General features: G+C 39.1%; 2 protein-coding genes across 3 annotated transcripts; one reads left to right on the forward strand and one right to left on the reverse strand.

Annotated features, from left to right (window-relative positions):
• Positions 1-494: 494 nt before the first annotated feature.
• Positions 495-5239, reverse strand: LOC137879525 (insulin-like growth factor-binding protein 6). 2 transcript variants are annotated; one of them, XM_068720297.1, is made up of 5 exons: positions 5171-5239; positions 2761-3060; positions 2165-2193; positions 1945-2064; positions 495-1840 (listed from the first exon to the last, which is right to left on the reverse strand). In XM_068720297.1, the coding sequence occupies exons 2-5, from the start codon at positions 3014-3016 to the stop codon at positions 1736-1738; spliced, it is 510 nt and encodes a 169-aa protein (XP_068576398.1). In that variant the 5' UTR covers positions 3017-3060; positions 5171-5239; the 3' UTR covers positions 495-1735. The 2 variants fall into 2 exon arrangements, with proteins under 2 accessions (XP_068576398.1, XP_068576396.1); XM_068720295.1 differs by lacking the exon at positions 5171-5239 and having other exon boundaries at positions 2761-3277.
• On the forward strand, positions 4852-20777 carry LOC137879524 (SPRY domain-containing protein 3-like). The gene is made up of 11 exons (XM_068720294.1): positions 4852-4940; positions 6576-6722; positions 6890-6965; positions 10324-10448; positions 10911-11043; positions 11163-11351; positions 14573-14722; positions 17351-17408; positions 17756-17875; positions 17968-18089; positions 18192-20777. Exons 2-11 carry the CDS (start codon positions 6595-6597, stop codon positions 18324-18326), a joined length of 1236 nt encoding a protein of 411 aa, XP_068576395.1. The 5' UTR covers positions 4852-4940; positions 6576-6594; the 3' UTR covers positions 18327-20777.
• Positions 20778-21467: the final 690 nt, after the last annotated feature.

Consider the following 21467-nt stretch of genomic DNA (forward strand, 5'->3'; position numbering starts at 1 on the left):
TACAGAACGCCTTTGCATGTTATTTGCCACTCATAAAAAAAACGTTTTTCCTAGCCTACACAAATAAAACAAAGCAATAGTTTTGTTAAAGTAGATACCTTTGTGAACTGCAGTTAGTGGTGGCTTTGTGTTAAAGTGTAACAGGTTTGCTGTTGGCTTGAGTTAAGAGCAGTTCAACCAAAGAGCAAATTTAGCTTTTTGTAATTTCTTAATTTGAAGGATTCACAGGCATAAAGACATGAAAGTATCCAGCATTGGAAAGTATCCATGAAAAACAGCCAACATTTAGTGCAACAGAAATATTGCAGTTTTATTTTCCACTTTTAAGTTAAAAATTCTAAATCACCCCTCAGATTTATCTTCGGACCCACGTGGTTTGGAGCCACTGTCATAAAGTGTATTTAATATTTTATAACTTCATCTAAATGATGAGGGCAACATTTTACAAACACCTCTCAGTATAATAAAGTCAAATACAACAGTCCAACAAAAACTGAACATTTTAAGGAAAGTAGTTTTTATTACATGGCTTTAATTGACTGTTGCAAAATGCATTCATATCTATTTTTCACTCAGCGTACATGTTGGATAAATGTTGCACAAGTTATTACAAACATCATGGTTCTTTCTGTAACTATATGTATGCAGATGATAAACTGTCATAATGCTTTTATTGCAGCCACAATTCTAATAGAGTTTGATCTCAAAATGCATTTAATCTCCTTTCTGTTGAATAATAAATATGACTATTGACTGGTAAGTTAATAATTTAGGCCCTCTATGCTGTAATCATAATTATGTAGTTGCTTTACATGTGAGTGTTACTGTTCAACCTTGCATTGATCCACAGTAAACACATGTTGAGCAGTGCCTTCTTCTTCTTCTTCTTCTTCTTCTTCTTCTTCTTCTTCTTCTTCTTCTTCCTCTTCCTCTTCTTCTTCTTCTTCATTCGTGATGCTGGTTTTAAAGACTTGGTGGATTTACCTCTGGTGGGCATGTTTGCAATATTGCCCGTCAGTGTCAGTTTTAACCTTAAGAGGTACATTTTCTTCATGAATGCCAAAAAATTATAATAATGCCTCCGTAATTCTGCATTAGGTTTTTAAAATAATTCCTTAGGTGTCTGCTCTAATGGGCAACCACTGATAAATGACTTATTCAGATTACTAGCAATATTAATATAAATATAATATTCAAAGTAACATAAATAGGATTACATCTAGAGATGTATGTACAGCAATTACAGTAATACAATCATAATAAAAAAAATACTGAAAATGTATGTATAAATATGATACAATGATCCAAATCATATTGTTTAAGATCTTGGTTGATGGCTAGAAATATTAATAGTGTTAAAATGTTGAAGCATAAAGATGAACAACTTGAATATGTGTAGCTCAAACTGTAGGCTCAGTTTCTACATCTAATGCTGCAAAGTCATCTGTTAATACACATTTGATATAGTGTACATTGACATCTCATATCAGTTGATATGACAGTAATGTCTAATCAATACACTCCCAATATGTTCAGTAGAGGGCGCAAGGATACAAAGTTACACCTGATTTGGAAACAGCTTTTCATTGGTGGAGAGCTGTTTCTGGCTGGTGGAGCATGAAATGAGAGACTGTGTTGAGCTCCTTTAGACTTTGTATTGGTGTTCCTTCATCTTTATCTCGTATTGGTAATGAAGCTTCAGCCTCCTCTACTTCAGTCCGGGCATCATGGAACTTTAACAACTCAGGCCGCCTTTTTGTTTAGTGTTTGAGGAGACTGGCATGCCCTTCTGATCCACACACCAGCAATTGCCACGCCGCTTACCTCGAGACGACCAACACTGCCCAAACAGAGCAAACAAAGATTGTTTTTGCAGCTGGAAATACAACCACACGTCTGTAGGAAAGTCTTGTTCACATGCTTTCGTCATATTTGCAAACATACCTGCTTCTTTCGGAAGAAACCACGCTTGTCACAGTTGGGCATGTAGATATCATGATGGGACTTAAATAAATGGGCATCAAGACCTTTGATAAGTGAAGTTAGCAGTTTACGACATGGAGCCTGTAGGGAGAGTTCAACAGATACATGTGAAGGTCTGATCGAGTTCAACTTATGTACTGTTTCTCTGAATTGTTAAGGTCATTAGATGAAGTTTAGTTACCTCGTTTGGATCCTCAGTAGTTGCTGGGTCTAGGATCAGACACAGAAAAAAACATTTAGCATTGAGCACTTGTTACTGCGTGACTACCTACATAATAATCAAACAACATTCATTTCATTTTATTGTGAGGTCAGCTCCAATTATTCATTTTTATTAACTCGTCAAAAACTGTAATGTGCTTTATTCTTAACTAATAGAACCAATAATACTAAAAGCACTAATAGATGTGATAAAAACAATCTTGAAAATAAAATCTATGATTATACTGCGGCCACTGAGCCATAAAAACATTTCTCATGCAGCCAACTGTGATGTTTCATTACATCTATTGTTCTTAAGTAACAGCTTGTCTGGGATTGATTTATGAAAAAATTAACTCATTGTGTAAAAACAGGTGTGTTTCTCTATTCAAATTTCCTCATAACTATCACAAACTAATGATCAAATTATAGCAGGATTGATTGAACGCTCATTTGCAGATTAGATGTGAAATGTAACGACGTCACCCTCTCAAAAACTGACAAATCAATCAGGAAATGGTGAGTTTTGAAAATCCATAAATCATGAACCTCACCTAAGCCTGAATTTCATCTTACCTACAGACTGGACATTTTCAGTCGGGCTGACGCTGCTGGCGTTACTGCAGACTCCCCTGCCTTCCAGAAGGGCACGGAGGGGCCTCGGCTCATCCTCTGCAGGTGCACAACGTAGACCGTGGGCGCAGCTCAGAGTGTAGACCCCACATGGTTCTCCAACGGCCGGAGCGGTGGAATTTGAATCTACAGCCGGCTGACTCTGTGTGGACTTTGATTTACAGGTGGGACATCCTCTGGACGGTGTGGTCAGCACCATTGAGCTCGACAAAGCCGGCTGCAGGAGGAGCAGCACCAGGATATCTAAATACAGAAGCATCTCACTCTGAAAGTTGTCCACTAATAAATGCAAACAGTCCAGTCTCTGACAACTGACTTGTTGACTGAGGACTTAGTCTTAGTTTAGATCCACTGACTGCAGTGTGTCAAAAGGTGGATAGTAATTCCCTCAAGCCAAGACAAAATGATAATGAGGCTGCCAGACACGACTGGCAGCAGCTTTTAAAGAGTCGAACCCAGTGGGGAAAGGTATGGGAGGGTACATGATGGAGAATGTTTTCACAGCTGAGCACACCCTGTTTTCTCTTGTCTCTGACACGCACACACACACGCATGCTCATACCATTGGTTGTTTTCATCATTTATCAGTCACTTTGTCACAAGTTACTTTGCAGATTTTACATACAAACCTATAAGGAGATTATTAAATATAATGTAAACCTAGCTCCACCTCAACCAAGTTCAACATTGAAATGTTATTTATAGTAATCGGCCTCATAATCCATCGTTATCCACAGTTATGTGCAGTTTAAGGAGATTATTGTGAGCCGACAACACAATACTTTGAGCATAATTTGAAATGCACATAAATTCAGTGAGAAATGTATCTAAAAAAGGACAAATAAACCCACTTTCCTTATAAAATACTCAACATAATACAAGCGCTGTGAAAAGAACACCCAGTCATAATAAAAAAGGAGTAAAAGCAGTTATTTCCTCCCTTTCTGTTCTTGTTTTTGACATTGTTAGGACTTTTGTTTAAATGGCAACCATGAACAAACACTTCGTTCCTAGAGTGTGTTTACAAAGTCTGTAACTGCAGGGCTCAAGATTCGTAGGAAATGGCCACACTGAGAGGCTAAGGAGTGCCGATCAAGGTTGGATGACTAAGACATTAATAGCTACAAGCAAAAAGTCCCACCCTACAAATTCCACTGACTGAGTCACAAACAGATTGAATTATAAAACGGGATCTTAAACATGTCTTAATCCCCAGCTTGTGACAACTTCATTGCAGATACAAATACAATATAGTTATAAATATAGGCCAATACAGAAATACAGTTACTTAACTTGAATATCACTTAGACTACTTCATCTGGCCTCTGTGTTGATTCTGAATTCATACGATTCTTTTCATTAATGTGATAAGGTATCTTGATTTTTTTATACGTAAAAACAGTTTCCATCTGTTCTGTATGTAACAGTTTCTTAATTCAATTTGGAGGAAATATACTAACCTACATAATGATTTATATCAACATTAGATCACCCTGTGATACAAGAAAAATTAAATGAAAAGACCACAATTCATCACTTACGGATTTTTGGTAATGTACCAAACAATGTCTTTTTTTAACTGCTTCTCACAGATTTACCCCAGAGAGAAGATGTCCAAAGCGTACTTCAATGTAATGTCCTCTTTATGAGACTAAGACTTTAACTACTCTGTGATTCTTGCCTTTCCAAAAGTAAAACAGAACTTCATTAAATATGACAGTAGAATATAGACGAAAAAGTATAAAAAGAATTCACCCAAGGTTACGTTTTTATTATTAGCTCACTTTTGTATAAAATAAAACAGTTTTCATAAAAAACTAAACCTTAAGGTTACGATGCTTCTTTTTTTACACGGCCCTAACGTCTTTTCACCCCCTTAGATTTGTATAGTTGAGCACTCCTCATGTAAAACATACGCAAATGCCAACCGTAAAATCTGTTAAAAGACTACATTAACACACGGCAGCGCACAGGTTAAAGATTGCACACAGTATTTATCCTCTGATGTGATTGGTTGAGTGGGCGGGACTTCCGGCTTGGCAGGTTGGACATAAAGTGACAGACTTCACCTCCTTAAAATTGGAAGAAAAACCGAAGGACGACGCGTTACAAGTTTTAAAACAGTAAGGAACCCACATGAGATAAATAGGCTGTGAATAGTTTGTGTATAACCTGATATATAATCATGTTTACAGTACATAATTAGCCTTAATGCTGTAACACTGAAAGCAGCCAGCCGGCCCACCGAGTCGTGCCTGTAGTTTGGGAAATACGATGCTGCGTTTATGGTAGGCTCGTAAAATAGTAAACCGAAGACCTTAATCTGAGGTAATGGTCCGCATAATTTCTTTACCTTATCAAAACGCATCACCAACTAGATCTTCAACTGTATTATTAAGTCGTATTCGGGCTGGTAACTTCGTTTCATTATCACTTTGGAAAAAGAGCCCATAGTTTTCAAGAAACAGAACTTTTTTTAAGGCAACGAAACTATTTCCCCCTGATGTGACGTCAGTCTGTGTCATGCGACGCTGTGGCTCCGCACTGTAGTGATCCACCACTGAGCCAGTGAACATTAAAGACGTCACATACTAAAATACTTTTGTAATTAATATACTGAGTTATAAATGTGAAAGGACCAACAAAGCATACTAGTTAATAATTTAGTCCCTCTATGCTGTAATCATAATTCTGCACTTGTGTTACTTGTGAGTGTTCAACCTTGTATTGATCCACAGTAAACACATGTTGAGCTGTGCCTTCTTCTTCTTCTTCTTCTTCTTCTTCTTCTTCTTCTTCTTCTTCTTCTTCATTCGTGATGTCTGTTTAAAGACTTGATGGATTTACCTCTTGATCAAAGACATTTTTCTTTAAAAAAATAAATATCAATAGGTTCTTTAATTGCAAAGAATCCTCAACGCATCAATAAAGTCTCTTGTGGGCATGTTTGCAATACTAGTATACCAGTTAAATGCACCGACGTTTGGCTGATAGCTGGACAGAAAAATAAGCTGCAAGCTGTTTTGATAGGCATTCATTAATTCATTAGGTTCTGACATTTTTAGACGAGGCAATTGTTTTAAAAATTGAGGAAAAGAACTTCAGATTGATAAATAATGTAAACTATCATAGTTTGCAGTCCTACAACAGTGAGAAATTGAATTAAAATGTTGGCATTTAGGTTTTCAGTGTTACAGTTAGACCAGAAACACATCAGTAAAGGCGTCTATTATACACAGGCATTGACATAAGAGCCGTTCTATACTTGAGTCACTTGGAGTTCACGTGGAGTGGAAGACACTCAAGGGTGACACCTGACCATCACAGGGCTAACACAACTAGGGGACTCACGTTTGTGCCTGTTGACAGTGTACAATCACTGTCCAGGCCTTTGCTTGTCTCTGGAATGTGGGATTAAACATAAATGGAAAAACACAAACGCATCAAGTCCTCGCAGGAAGGGTTTGGCCTGAGGATAAAAGCCGGGTCCCTCTCGTAGTCAGGCAACAGATGTAATCATGTTGTGGTCTAAGAGGTTTGCTGTGGTTTTAAGAACGACCTGTGCTGTTTTTTTTGGAGGTGTCCCTTTCTATGGCTTTATTAACCATTGACCGAAGAAACACGGGAACATCTACATTTGAATATTTCATTAAAAAAAAACACCAGGCACAATTTATGTACATACATTATTTTAAGATGAATATTTAATGTTAGTTGTTATGTAATACATTGTTTTAATTTGTTTCCCTGTGTCCCAGATTGTAATGATTTTCAGACATGGACGACATAAACCTTCATTACCGCTTTCTGAACTGGAGGAGGCGAATTCGAGAAATTCGTGAAGTGCGAGCAGTGCGATACCGGGAGCGGCTCAAAAGGATGCTGAGAGACGGAGACGTACTCAGGTAGCAGTGATGAGCAATGAGTGTTTGAACTTGAGACACAGGTTTCTTCTGTGATTTAGTCCCTCATTTAACATGCTAGAGCTGTTCCTTTGCTCGCTGAATCAGCATCCCACTTTGTGATGATTACAGTCATATCTATTTATCTTTCTTTTTGCATCTCCTTGTAGGTATCATGGGAATTCAGATGAAGTTGGCTGTTTTGTTGCAGCCAGGCCATTGTCGAGAAGAAATCGCTACTTTGAAGTAAGAGTTGATAATTTCCTTTCAATCCATGACTATTGATATGACACAGGAGCGCCAATTATGAAAATCATACCTCTATGTCAGGGAAATGTTACAGCCACACTCGTCATTTGATTTTACATGTAAATGTAAATGTGATTGATTAACAATAATTATCTATTAAATGATGAACCCAAACTGAACTCAAACCTACCTGAGTATGTAATATTCATATAAATTAGCTTCATCAGTCCAACAAGTTTTTTGCACACAAATCAATAGTTTTTTGTGGTTTGGTTGAAAAATGATTAGTCGATAATGCAGAACACCACAGAAATAAAGGAGCCCCTTGGAGCTGGAAATAAAAGAAATCCACCACAATTCATTGGTTATCGAGTACCTGAGGTATCGGCTCAGATATATTTCAGACAACAACATAAAACAGTAAAGTACGACTATTTTGTAAAAACATTCTGCAGTATATTTGAAACTGTTAACAGTGATCCACATCTTTTCATTTCCTGTGAGTAGAAAGTGATAAAGTACATTTGTTTTCTGTCAAAATAGTGTACTGTGAATTAGTATATAGTGTTAACTTTTATATTTTTAGTATTCATTATGGATTTAGGACACAGCCCTTGTTCCGTGTTGATGACAGGAGGCTTGGCAGAGTGTCTCAGTGCTTGTCTTCGTTACACTTACTTGGGAACAGCTCTTTTATGAGACACAAAGATCTTTCAGCTTGGAAATATATTCTATTCTATATTGTTTGCTGGGACTGAAACTACAGTGAGTACTGAAGCTAATGTTGTTTCTTCAAGTCATATGCCAAAATAATTTATACTAAAGTCAGAAGCAATGTGTCAGCAATTAAGTCCCAGCACAGAAAATAGCAATAGATTCACCTTTGCATACTGTACATCTCCTCCTGAACAACTTTGATGTTTACACAAACTTATCAAGGTTAAGAAAATGTGTCGCTATATGCTTTTTGTTATTGTAAAACCTTTGTGATTAAAGTGAGACAACAATATATTTTTGGATCAGAGGAGAAACCAATTAAAAGGAGCTGTAGTCTTCCAGAAGCTCAGTAAATGTATTCGCTAGGGTCGCACACATTTCCTGCATAAATGTGTGTTATTAGCATTGATTCACTTCACCCAAACAGTGTTGTGAGTCCAGCCCCATGTCGTTACTGTTGCTATGCCTGTCAAGCCTTCCACCCTAGCATGGAACATACGTCGCTTACAATGATAACAAAGGAAGATTTTGAACTTGAAATTCTCTGCACGTTTTAAACCAACAAGACCTTGAGTTCAGAAGGCGACAGACACAAAACAGGATTCACAAGCAACCATTTTGGCACCTGGAATTACAGATGTTGTGGGAAGATTTTAATCAGCTGTAGCTAGCTAGCTCATTAAGATCATGTTGAGTGGTTTGGAAACGTCTGACTTTTTAACTAGTGTTTCCAGCTGACTCGTTTCAAAACGTGAAATATGCGCTTGGTGGCTACTTGCATGACGTTGTGCTAAAATGCCAGCAACAAAGTGTACAATACTATGCTTTTGACACCAGCTGAGTCAGATTCTTTATTTGTAAACAGCCCCAGCTAGCAGCCAGTAAAACAGCCAGTATGAAGGGTTAATACTGTACTACATACTGTAACACTGCAAGCACAGCTGCTGCATACAGACACGGTGTATTCAAGTTTCAGACGTGTTTTCGACGTGACGGATGTACTGACCCTAATCTGATACAGATCTTATCTCAGCCCTGGCAAACTGGTTTCACAAAGCCAAATAAGTTGCAGCTCATTACAAATGGTGTTCTGGTTTGTTTATTTCACAGCCCTCGGTAGTCTAGACACTGTAGTGCACAAACATCCCAGGACAGTGACTGTTCCTCAGAATTAACCATGTTCAAACTTGCCTAAAACACACACACACGCATCCTGCTCACGTGTAGTGAAACAGTAACTAACCCTCGCACCTTTTTACTTGCGTGTGCTTCGTCCCCGTGACTCACTTTGTGGGAGCCACGTAGGAGGAGGAAAGGGGACGATTTGCGTCAATGAGTGTATGTGCTAATAAATGTTAGAAAAGGGGATGCTGATTGTAGATTTTAGGGTTGATCTGCATGTTTTATACTGACACAGAAAAAAAGGTTACTTCTCACTCTCAGGAGGCCAGCGTTGAGGTCATGGGAAAGAACTTAAAAGTTTCCTCCGCTCCTTGTCCTGGATTTGTCAGCAGTACTCCGATTGCAGTGCTTCCATGTACGGCTCCCTAGGGATGATGTCATATGGTCAGTATTCAGTTATGATAACAACGGTAAAGGCCAGCTCTTTACCTCAGGGTTTTCACTTTGAACCAACAGGCAGCTCTGTACAAAAGAGATGCTATATAGTTTCAGGTTGGTTTCGAAACTTTATGAAGTGAAAAGAGAAGCAGTGCCAACCCAAAAGCAAAATGTAAAGGCATGTAAAAAGCCTGAAGGAGCCGAGACAGAAAACTTTTCTGGCAAATGAAACTGCATCCCTCAAGTAGGCCCTTTGAAACTGTTATGTCACCTTGTCTGTTAACTATATGATTGATTCCCATGACACCGGTAGCAGCACCATCATCAAAAATGTATTAGTCCAGTACTTTACTTTATGACTAAATGCCTGCAAAACTAATGACATTCCTATCAGCCTCAGTTTTGCTTTGTATTTAGTGGTAATTAGCAAATATTAGCCTGCTAACATGCTAAACTAAGATGGCGAATAAACATTATACCTGCTGATCATCTGCATTGTTGCTTTGTCATTGGCAGCATGTTGCCATTCTAGCATTAGCATTTAGCTCAAAGCACAAGTACAGCTTCGCTCAACCTGTTTATTTGTAACCCTAACATACATGCACTGTGCATGTTCTTTGATTTATCTCAGTGGGTGACTCATCCATGTGTGACAACAACCACCAAAAGACAAATATAATAACTCCTAATTGAAAAAAATACATCTGTGTCCTTCACCCCTCGCTCCCCCCTTTCATACACTTCCTCTTTTTCTGCCTCAACCAAGTTTGTTCTGCTGATGCACAATATAAAAGCCTCCCACACATGATGTGTAATGGGGAGCCCACTGCTCTGGATGTTAAAGCAGCTTCTCTTGAATTCAAGGTTGAGTTTCAAAGATGTGTCAAGAATTGAATGACTCCTCACATTATTTAGAAGAAACTACACTTTGATGCCCACTTCTCCGAATCTCAGGTTGTTCGCAGAATTTAATGACACCCTTCCGATTAAAATGAAGTCAATTTCGTGAGACTACTGTTTGCAGTGATACTCTCTTTCTCGTGTTTCTTTGTGGTTATTCAACCTGTGGTGTTTGCAGGTGACCATCATCGATACCGGAGTGAGGGGAATGATTGCTGTTGGTTTGGTACCTCAGCTCTACAAGCTGGACCATCAGCCCGGCTGGCTCCCACACTCTGTGGCTTTTCATGCTGATGATGGCAAGTATGTGACAAGGAGGATTTTCTTTTCGCATACTGTAGACTGAACATGTTGTTAATGATACATGGAGGTCCAGCAGAATAATGTACTTCTGATTGACACAGTGTATTGTTCAAAGAACAATACACTCAAAGAAGCTCAAAGAACACGTGTGCTCATGTTAAAGGATAGGTCCACATGTTTTTCCTGTCTGTCTTAAAATTAATATGAACATTAAAACAGGTTTTGCTTGCTATTATCATTCCACCTGTCCATACTTAATGGCTGTTAAGAGATCCCTTCTTTTTAGAGAGACTTACATAGAGGGAGATGACACAGATGAGCTGTTGATTTTGTGCCATTATTTCCTTCATTTTCAGTTACTGGGCACATTTTCTAGGTATCTTCCGGAGTTTTTCTGGACAATCTTATAACAATGAGCCTCAATGATTAGCCATTCAACCTCCCATACTTGTCTCTCCACAGGCTGTATAATGGAAACACTGTAGGACAGCAGTTTGGTCCAAAATGCTGCAGAGGTGACAGAATTGGCTGTGGAGTTTCTCTGGACTCTGATGATGGACAGCTAACTGTGTTTTTTACCAAAAATGGCAAAGAAGTAAGTGCCCTGTTACCATCATATTTTTTTTTCCTGAGACTATTCAACAATTATATAAGTGTACTCAGAGTTCCCAGCTAGCTTTCCCTAAAAAATAATGTGTGTGATTGTGTGCCTAGGTCGGCAGTGTGGACATCCCAGCGTCTCCTGACGCTCTCTTCCCCGCAGTGGGAATGCACTCTTTGGGAGAAGAAGTGCTGCTGGACCTGAACGCTGAATGGGGGATGGAGGAGGATGATGGACAGATGATTGTGGATAGTCATGAGGAGGACTGGGGCCGTCTCCATGACATCAAGGTGACTGGCACGGTAAGTCTTGTTGCTGAGAGATGTATATACTAAGAGATGTTCATCATTTCTTTTACCAATTCTACTGTAAACAGTCAGGGACATAAAGTATAACATAAAAATGTAACAGGTTGTCTCCCTTTTAAAGGTGCACAATGTGTAATGATTGACTTGTATCAGTGGGAGGATGACGCAGAGGAAGAGTCTGTGTACACAAGATAATTGGTCTGTTATATATCAGAAAGCTTTAATTAAGGTTGTCTGCTAACTGATGTTGTTAGCTTGACTCCTTGCCCAGATTTCAAAAGTGGTACATTGCTTGTTTGAGTCACTCCATCACTCCTGTATTTCATTCAGTTTTACCCATTAGTTCCCATTAAGTCCTGGTCTGTAACAACAAATGTTTAGAATTTCATTTACATCAGTATTTCAACTTTTAACATGACATATGCATATAATTTAAGTAACCCAAACTCTTTAGAAGAACTCCACCGATTTCACACATAAAATTCTGTTTACAGTTGTATGAAGCATTTTGAGGCTCCAGAGGGAGTTGTCTGAAGTCTGATAAAAATAAAAAAATTTGGAGGTGTGGAGTCAGAAAGAAGCGAGCTTACCAGAGCCCTGTAGCACACTCTTTGTCGGGCGACTGTGGCTCAGGGTTGTCCTTCAATCAGAGGATCAGCGGTTCGATCCCCGGCTCCACCAGTCCATGTCGATGCATGCTTGGGCAAGACACTTAACCCCAAATTGCTTTAATGGGTGTGAATGGTTAGTTAGGCAGGTGGCACCTTGCATGGTAGCCCCTGCCATCAGTGTATGAATATGGGTGAATGATGACGTGTGGTTGGAAGTACAGACCATTTACCATAACACACCCGAATCTCCAACTTACTGTCAGCAGTCAGAGTTGCATTGATTTGGATTATTTTATATGTTCGTTTTGAAGATCAATAAGACAAAGTGCAAACATTTAGATAGCAAGTCCTAACCCAAAATCCCAGATGGTTGATACAGAAATTCAGACATAAATATTAGATTTTGCTAAATACCTGATAGGAACAGACTAATACTTTCTCTAAAGTACTGCTTGACCTGCTCTCTCTCTCTCTCTCTCTCTCTCTCTTTCTCTTTGTTTGGGACTCCACCCCTCCCTGTGACGCAGTGTTTGTGTCTGACTCAGACGTTAAACTATACACATAAAACCTGAATAGAAAAAGGATGGGAGGGGAACGTAGCGCTGCAGCCCTTAGGCAGTACCTGTATGCCACCTGCACATTTAATTATGCTATATTGCTACAAATGTCCTGTATGAATTCAGGGCCTATAAACCACTGTCTGATCATCCCGCTGTAACTCATCAATTACACATCTGCACATTTTAGCAGGACATGAAAGCTGTCAGGACATAAAAACCAAACATGTAATAACAAAGCAACAGTGTTGTTTTTCTTTGGAATTTCAGGGCTGATGATGGATAAGCATAGTGTGCTTTGATATTTTTATTGTCATATATATATGTTTTTAGATTACAGGTTTGTGCTCTCCAACTATTAGGCACCCCCTGTTTCTGTTTTTTTTTCATCTTCTTGCATTTGCACCAGAGCGAGTGTTTACTTCTTGAGGTTTGTACTTTCACACTGCCAGAAAGGGAAGAGAAGAAGAAGAAGTTCTCTGAAAGCAAATCAGTCTGTAAAGGGTGATGGATGAGACTTGGAATATATTTTATTTATTTTAAGTGGGTGTATGATTTAAGCAAATATTATTATTATTATTATTATTATTATTATTATTATTATTATTATTAGTGCTGAAGTGACAGCGGTTGGATTTAATGAGCTCAAACATGTCAAATACTATTGGTCTATTTTTTAAATCTCACGCAACCTCCTGTTGTAAGAAGAGTAAAGTTAGCTTTGCTCTTCATGTTAGCAATGGCATGTTGAGCCTAGACGGTCATGTATGACTTGTATCTTCAGATTCTTTGTATTGTGGTCCCATGTGTTCATCTACTGCTCTGATGACATTTGGGACTCTGGAAATGGACCCAGCTTTGCTGGTGTTGATGTCCTCTGCTGCATGTAGTAAACAGCTATGTTATCTCTGCTGCCGTAGCTTTGCTTTTTGTACCCAAACAGTTCGGTGCAGGGATGACGAATCAAAATCCTGCCCCATTTTTCTAGAAAAGAAAGAATTGCATGATGTTGCATGACCTAGTTTTTTACCTCATCATCTAACATCCCTAATAGGATAACGTGTGAATAAAACATGCACTCTCAAAACTGAGAGGGAAGCAGAGACAGAATCTGAAGCTATCGTCGTCTGTGCAGAAGTTTTTGTTTCATTATAATAATTTGAATACACTCATCCACCAGTTTTGTTGTGATTTATCTAAATAATAATAAGACTCAAATCAATGTTAGGTTTAGATCTTAAAGCATGTGTTTTGATGCATTTGCATTGAATAGCAAATACAGAAAGTAATTACTGTCACACCGTCAGCTGTTTCAGAAAAAACTTAAGTGCTGCAGGCTAGTGGAACTGGGGCAGGACTTTGTCTCTCTATATGGGCCAGATTAAACCACAGCATTATCAGCTGTAACCACCATCTGAGAGCAGTTCACAGCGCCGGCCGTGAGCTAGCCAGCGGGGCACGATAACATGAACTAACATGCACTAAAAGGAACGCATGGCCGGCCCGGCTATGTAGAGAAAGCACAGAGAAGCTTGTGTTACAACACACACAGAGGGAGAGTGACTTCATCCTCTGCTAAGATAGACATTACTCCTCTAAATCTTTACATTGCAAATAGTTGTGCGCTGTTTTATTAATGCTCTTAATAGTGTATGTATAGAGAACATCAAAGTGAGCTAACATCAGCCACCAGATGTTTCTAGATAAGACTGTACAATCAAAACTTCTGAGTGTATTAAATTGAGCAAGGGTGTGTTTTATTGATTTTCACATATAAGACAAAAATTATGCTGACATGTTATTGTCTCACAAGTTGTTGTGCCTAACGCATACAACACATCCAGCAACAACATATGGATTTATTTGGGGTCATGTTTTCGGCTACCCTGTAGATATATATAATATAACCAATATTCACTCTTCTTCTAGCCCTGTTGGTCGCGATAGACCCATTACCTGCTAGATGCTCCGCTGTGTGATGCTACCTCTGTCTGTCTGTCTGTCTGTCTGCTGAGTAGGTAACTGAATGTGTCTGTTATTTCCACAGCTGCTGGAGTATGTGGGTAAAGGGAAGAGCATCGTAGACGTGGGCTTGGCTCAGGCGCGCCGGCCTCTCAACACACGCTTCCACTACTATGAACTGGAGATCACAGATGCTGGAGAGAAGTGTTATATTGCCCTGGGGCTGGCACGCAGGGTATGAGCCTCCTCCTTTTTAGTCATCACCATAATGATCACATGTCATTATCACTGACACACTCTGTTACTTACTGCACACTCTGCGGTTATCTGTCGGTAAAGAAAACTTCTCTCGCCGTCATTGCTCTCTCTCATATGCACCACTGCTCTCACTGTTTCCAGTCTGAGTGATGGATGACCGAAAGAGGAAAAGCTAACAGAATAAATATTCTCTCATTTTACCCCCACATCTGGTTTTCCATAGAAAGCAGGTTGTTCCGTTTACATGCTAATCTACCATGTCAACTAGAACACTGCAGTCAAGTGTGTGATAGGTTAGTTATGAGATGAGCGCATCTGATTGTTTTGTCTCAGATTCTGTCAGTTCCTGCTTTATTTTGCTTCTTCTTTCCTTTACAGTTAGTCACCGTGCACAGGAAGGGGTGAAAAGAAATAATTCCTCAGGCTAAGCAATTAAAGGTTGATATCCTAATTAATTAGGTGGTATTAAATCACAAAGGATGACAGCCATCGATGATACATATTTTGGAAAAATAAGTTGGGTCTGAGAGAAGACTTGTTGAATGTTTACACATCAGAGATGCATTCAGCTGCCTTTTGTCCTCGCATGAACTCATGCACATCCCGTTCAATAGAAATTAAACGGCGTAGTGTTGGCTGAGGGTGCAATCATGGTGGCATTCAAACAACAGATATGAGATGAAGTGTGGCTCTGTTATTGCCGCACTCGACAGGGAGTCTCAGTTATTGGATGCTAATTGATTGAGCATCATTTTTTGCTAATTACACTGCTGTTTTGCCAGCTGCGACAGTGTTCACGGCCTGGGAGGTGGTGGATAACTGTTGCACTCATTAGGCTTCCCTTGACACCTCTGCTGTTAGTTACTGTGTGTGGGCACGTTGCGCCCTCGGGTCAGATGGCGTGGAGAATAGAGCTCTGTCATTTTGCTGATTGTTTTCCTGGAATTGTTTTTCTCGATGTGTGTCTGCGGTTCTGGTGAAGCATTTTAAATCCATTAAACGGTCATTCCTGAGGTTTTGCACCATGTCCCGTCATCTCCAGTCTTCTGATGGGAAGCATTACCTCTCGCTACAGAAATCAAAACAAAGGTGTCTCTCTCTGTCTCTGGGTAACACATGCTTTACAGTTTCTAGTTGCACAAAGGTTGCTTATATTGGATGAAGAATCAATTGTTTTTGGTGCATTCCTTTTCTCTTTTATTGCTTTGAGGGAAAGTCTCATTGTCTCTCTTTTACGCAACTTGTCTCTTTAATTCTGTGGTTTTTCTTCAGTCTTCTTTTGCTTTATCTGCCTTTCTCATCTGTTGCTGTGCCCATCATTACATCAGTCCTCTGCTTACAGGGGCTTATATGATTTCTACTTAAAATTTACCACTTCACTGTAAAGTTAATCTCTTTTCTTTCAGGAATCCCTCCTTTTGTAGAAAGTCACTATTCTAGAGGTGATTTAGCTCATCATAGTCACATTGCTTGGTGAAAGATGATGTTAATTTAGCTGTTTGTCCATCAAACCATATTTATAGAAATAACACTTTGGGATGCCCAAAGCTAGATACAAAATGTGTGAATAAACAAGTACAGTGAACAGACTTCTTAACTAATGCTCCCGATCATCCAGAAACCCTGAGAACATTTGGAATGGAGTTGCACTGTAAATACATATTTAAATATACCTGGCCCCTGAACAAATTCCAGTTACAAATCACTGTAAATACTCTCTATTAACTGTGTTGTTTTAGTGATTAATAATAGAACCCACAGATGATGTAATTTTTTCTGAAGCTTGTCAAATCTGTTTGATGTGCAACCCCACATTAAATTAGGGGAAACTTTTAAAGATAATGCGCATACCGTATTTTCCGCACTATAAGGCGCACCGGATTATAAGGCGCACCTTCAATGAATGGCCTATTTTAGAACTGTTTTTATATATAGGGCGCACCGGATTATAAGGCGCATAGAATAGAGTAGGAGTAAGCACAGTACCGGTGTTTACCGCTATTACTTCGGCGACGCCCCTGACTACGGTAGCCGTAATGCTGCAAGCGGTGCGGCTTTGTAGTTTACCAGTCGTACTGAAACATTTTGACAGAGCTCCGTGTACAACCAGTATGGATCTACCAATTAACCAATTGATCCATATATAAGGCGCTCCGGATTACAAGGCGCACTGTCGTTTTTGAGAAAATGAAAGGCTTTTAAGTGCGCCTTATAGTGCGGAAAATACGGTAAATGCTTTTACTCGTCTTTGTGAGGTATCCAAAACATAGATTGATCATAAATATTGACATAATTCCAGCGCCCTTACAAACCATCTTCTAACCCGGCCTCAGCTACAGACCTGCAAAAGTTTTGTAACTGTGTCTTACACAGATGCTATCATGGTGACAAAATCCGTCCACAGAAATGAAACACTTGGCAAAGTACTCAAAACCTCTGCTGTTGTAGTTCCTGCTACACCACATTTTGCCGTGATGACACACACAGACTCACAAAGTGAAAACAATACCAGAGTCTTTGATTCAGCTGGTGATAAAATTACATTGTTGAGACTAGTTTATGTGCTATTTAATCACAAAATGTCACTTGCTCTTCTGTCTCACAGGACTACCCCAAAAATAGACATCCAGGTTGGAGCAGAGGGTCTATAGCCTATCATGCAGGTGAGAGTTGGCTGATCATGATATAATGGCACCAAATTGTCACCCATGTTTCTGGCCATTGAAGAAAGTACTGATTTGTTAGTATTTTATTATTATTGGTAGCCATTTTATTAGAAATGATATTATTCTAGAGATTATTATTATTATGTAGCTTTCTTTGGCTTCCACCAGCTGGGAAACGCTAGAACAATGCATTGCTGTGGGATTTTACTGTAAACTGCTCTACCGAAGAAATGTATTGATATAAATGTTAGCGATGGCAGACGTCATCGTGTGTCGTAATTGTATCACACTCTCTCATGCATGATACATACAGCTCTGATCAACGTCCCTGTTGTTCTGTGTAGATGATGGAAAGTTGTTCCAGGGCAGTGGGATCGGGGACGCGTTTGGTCCACGCTGCTTTGAAGGGGACATCATGGGCTGCGGGATCATGTTCCCGCGTGACTACAGCCTTGATGGTGGAGGTGAGCATCTTCATATTGTTTCCAAAGCACTGTGCCTCATCATGTACAACCTCTAATAGTCTTTCTTTCTATTTCTGTTTCGGTTCTTTCAGATGACGTGGACGACTGGGACCTCGATGTGATTCCCAAACCCAGCGAGGTTCAGAATGACTTGTATGCAAACAATGAAGATGAGGAGGATGAGGGAGAAGATTTGGAAGGGAGGAAGGTCACGGTGAGATGCTGTCAAATTCTTGGAATATAATACCAGGGAGTCTTCCTTACTTCATTCCTGCATATATTGTCTTCTTGCTGTCCCCTTTTTGTGTTTGAGCAGGTGTTCTTCACCAGAAATGGAAAGGTTGTGGGCCGGAGGGAAGTGGCCTTACCTGTAGGAGGGTGGTACCCCACGATTGGCATGATGAGCACTGGGGAGAAGGTCAGAGTGGACCTACACCCCCTTAGCGGCTGAGCAGAGTGGAGACGTACGGAGGAAATGATGGAGCTCTACTACATCTTTGGAGATCAGATAACAAATAATACCTCCACATCAACAGGCTCCAAGATGTTACTTGAAAAGTCACTCCAGTGTAGAAGGTGACTGAGCCTCATGCTGTAAGAATGATCAAATTAATTTATGTTAATATAACATTCGTGCCTCAAAGAAGTACTTTATAATGAAATGTTTTTTACAGAAAAGCAATAAACCAGAGGGTTGTGTTGGTGACACACTATTTTTTGATAATTTCATCACACAGAGTAAGGTACAAACTTACATAAAATACCAAAAGAAAAGGGTCTCACCAGAATAATGAATGTAAAAATCCAATCAGAACAAACCCCAGCCTACACATGGACCCTTTTATCAGCAGTAAATATGTAGCATCCTGCTGCTGCTCATTACTGGAGGTCTGCTGTACGTCTTCCTATTGACGGTGTGCTACTGACACTCAGTGGTGAGAGTGGTAGTCTGAAAAATAATGCTTAGAAAATCCTCCAAAAATAGAAGTAGCGCCCTGAATGAACAGTGAGTTTACTCTGTGAAACAATGTCAGTAAAATTAGCTGCTCTATGAGTGTCGTTCTGTATGAGGAATTATGTGATAATTAAGTGTAAGAACAACTTGTTGAGGTTAAATCTAAAACATTTAACTGTTACGTTGGCGTAAGATGTTTTAAAAAGCAAGCTTCCAAGTCAATGATTTCTGACGAACTGTTGTCTTTTTTTATTCAGGTATGATTTTGACCGAATGGTAGACGATGTACTGTCATGACAAACATGTAGGTCATAGTCACTCCAAAGCTTTTTAGAGAACAATTTGTGTCTAAAAGATGCGACGGGTAAACCAAAATCATGTCATAGGATCGCTTTGATTTTGTTTCTCCAGTATAGAGATATTTGGTGTATATAGTTTATATAAATAACATAAATGTAAAATATACATTCATATACAATAAACATGTTCTCCGAGCACATATTTCAGATTTCCTAATAGATGCACAAACAAACCCAAGTAATGCCAAACTTAGTGGAGCCTTTTTGATACAAAAAGACAAATTAGAAGTCATGATATTGAGTGTATTCTCTGTAGATCACATGTTTTGGATGAAATGGACACCAAAGTGTCTCAAAATGGAAAAACTATGAAGAGCAACTCTAAGCCTGAGTATCAAAGCCTGTCAGGAAAAGACTAATTAAGGACATAACATGGTAAAGAAGTACAATTTCCACTAGTTCAATATCTTGAAAATGAAGCCATACTGTAACTAATATTTGCTGCTCTCAGGTGTATTTGAAAATCAAAATTAAGTACCTTGTCTTTTCTATGGTTATTTTTGTGATTTTGCTGTATGTTAAAGACAACCATCGATTGCTAAAAACCTGTAATGTTTTTTTTTGTGGTCAGAATGAATCTTGTTGACATTGAATACTGTTAAAGTAGAATACTTTGACTGTTTCCCCCCTGACTCTACTGTCAATGGTAAATGATTGTTTTCATATTGTGACACCAAATTTTACTCAAAACACCTCCTTGATTGTAGAGATAAAAGAGATGTTTCTGGTATCAAAGAGGTTTCATAAAAATGAATAGGTTGTTAATTGTTACTGCAACTTTTAGAGGATTTATTTACTATATATTATCATATAGTTTCCATTTTATATTAAATCTGACATTAACAGATGTAAGAACTTATTCAGGCTTTACAACCAGCCTGCTGTTAAACATTTGACCTAATGAACAAAGTGCCTGTGTGAATGGGTCCAGTCTGGACCCTTAATAAATGATCCATGTAGGTTTTGGAAATGGACGTTGGTTCATGTTGACTCTCAAGTTTGTGGAACCACATTCACACTGAAAACCTCCTTCTACACCTCATCCTGAAGGCGCCACATGTCTATGAACTCTGCAGGTCACTGAAAGGATCTGAAAACACCTCATTGGATCCATGCTGGACTCCGAAACTTGCTTGGAAATTCAATTGAATAAGGAATTATTGCATCCATTAAGTGCCCCCCTGGTCAGCAGACAAGATGTAAAGACTAATGTTCATGTGATGCTCAACTGCTGCTATTTGTGTGCCGAGCAAACACTCTGCACATCATCATATCAGCCTGTACTGTAGACAGGGTGTACTCATGTTTGGTTTTTTCACTTTCACAGTCAAGTTTTATGTTAATGATCTTATTTCTCAGGAGCTACTAATGGTCTCCTTCTGCTTTTGTCCGCCCGACACACACTTTTATTATTTAGCCCTCCTGTATCCTTAGTGTAATTAATCATGAAGGAAGTCTCTCTCAATCAAGCCCTTGTGTAGATCTCATGTTGCCTTTTCTTGTGTGCCCCCCTGTCTCTTTTCATTTGAATCAATCAGGTGAACATGCCAAAAGTTATTTAAAAAAAATAAAGAATATTTACACCCTGCTTCGACCTTTCCTGTTGTGTCAAATTTAATTATAAATGAATTACATTCAGTACTGATTTTAATTGGTAATAGGATCATCTTAGATTTTTTATAAAAAGCAAACCGAATATTTCAATCCCCAAATCACCCAAACATGGTTTTTAATGAATATTCTTCCCACAGTTGTTTTGATTCAAATTATGACTTTTTAAGGTTTAAACCTTGATCATTTCATGTAACAGGCTTTATAGTTATTAGTTGTTTTTTTTAAGTGATTATATTTAGAAGCTGTTCAGAGAAGCATATCATTTACAGCATTGTTGATGTTACAATTCAACTATTCAAATGTAAGGACATACAATAGTTGTTCTTGAAGTTCAATAGTATGCACTGCCTCTAACTAATTACATAAAGCAAGAAATCTCTGTGTGTAAGTGGGTATTCCCTTTGCATATCTGGAGTCGAAAACCGTTCATCCGATGTAGGCCTACTTTACATTTGGGGGGTGCATTGCTGCAATTTGGACATGTTCAATACCAATAAACAAGCACTCTCATTGCAGAAGCAGGGCGAAGATTCAGGCCTTTGCAGACTCGAGCCATACTCGAGCATGTCATCCGCAGCGGGCCGGATTTAAAGTCACTGCACTTGCTTTTGCTGCTGAATGCTGGATGTACTAATTACTGCCAGACTTTTCCTCACTTCCCTGG

The sequence above is a fragment of the Cebidichthys violaceus genome, unplaced genomic scaffold, assembly GCF_023349555.1.
Source record: "Cebidichthys violaceus isolate CVI_PGR_0920_01 unplaced genomic scaffold, fCebVio1.0.p SCAF_25, whole genome shotgun sequence".
Lineage (NCBI taxonomy): Eukaryota > Metazoa > Chordata > Actinopteri > Perciformes > Stichaeidae > Cebidichthys > Cebidichthys violaceus.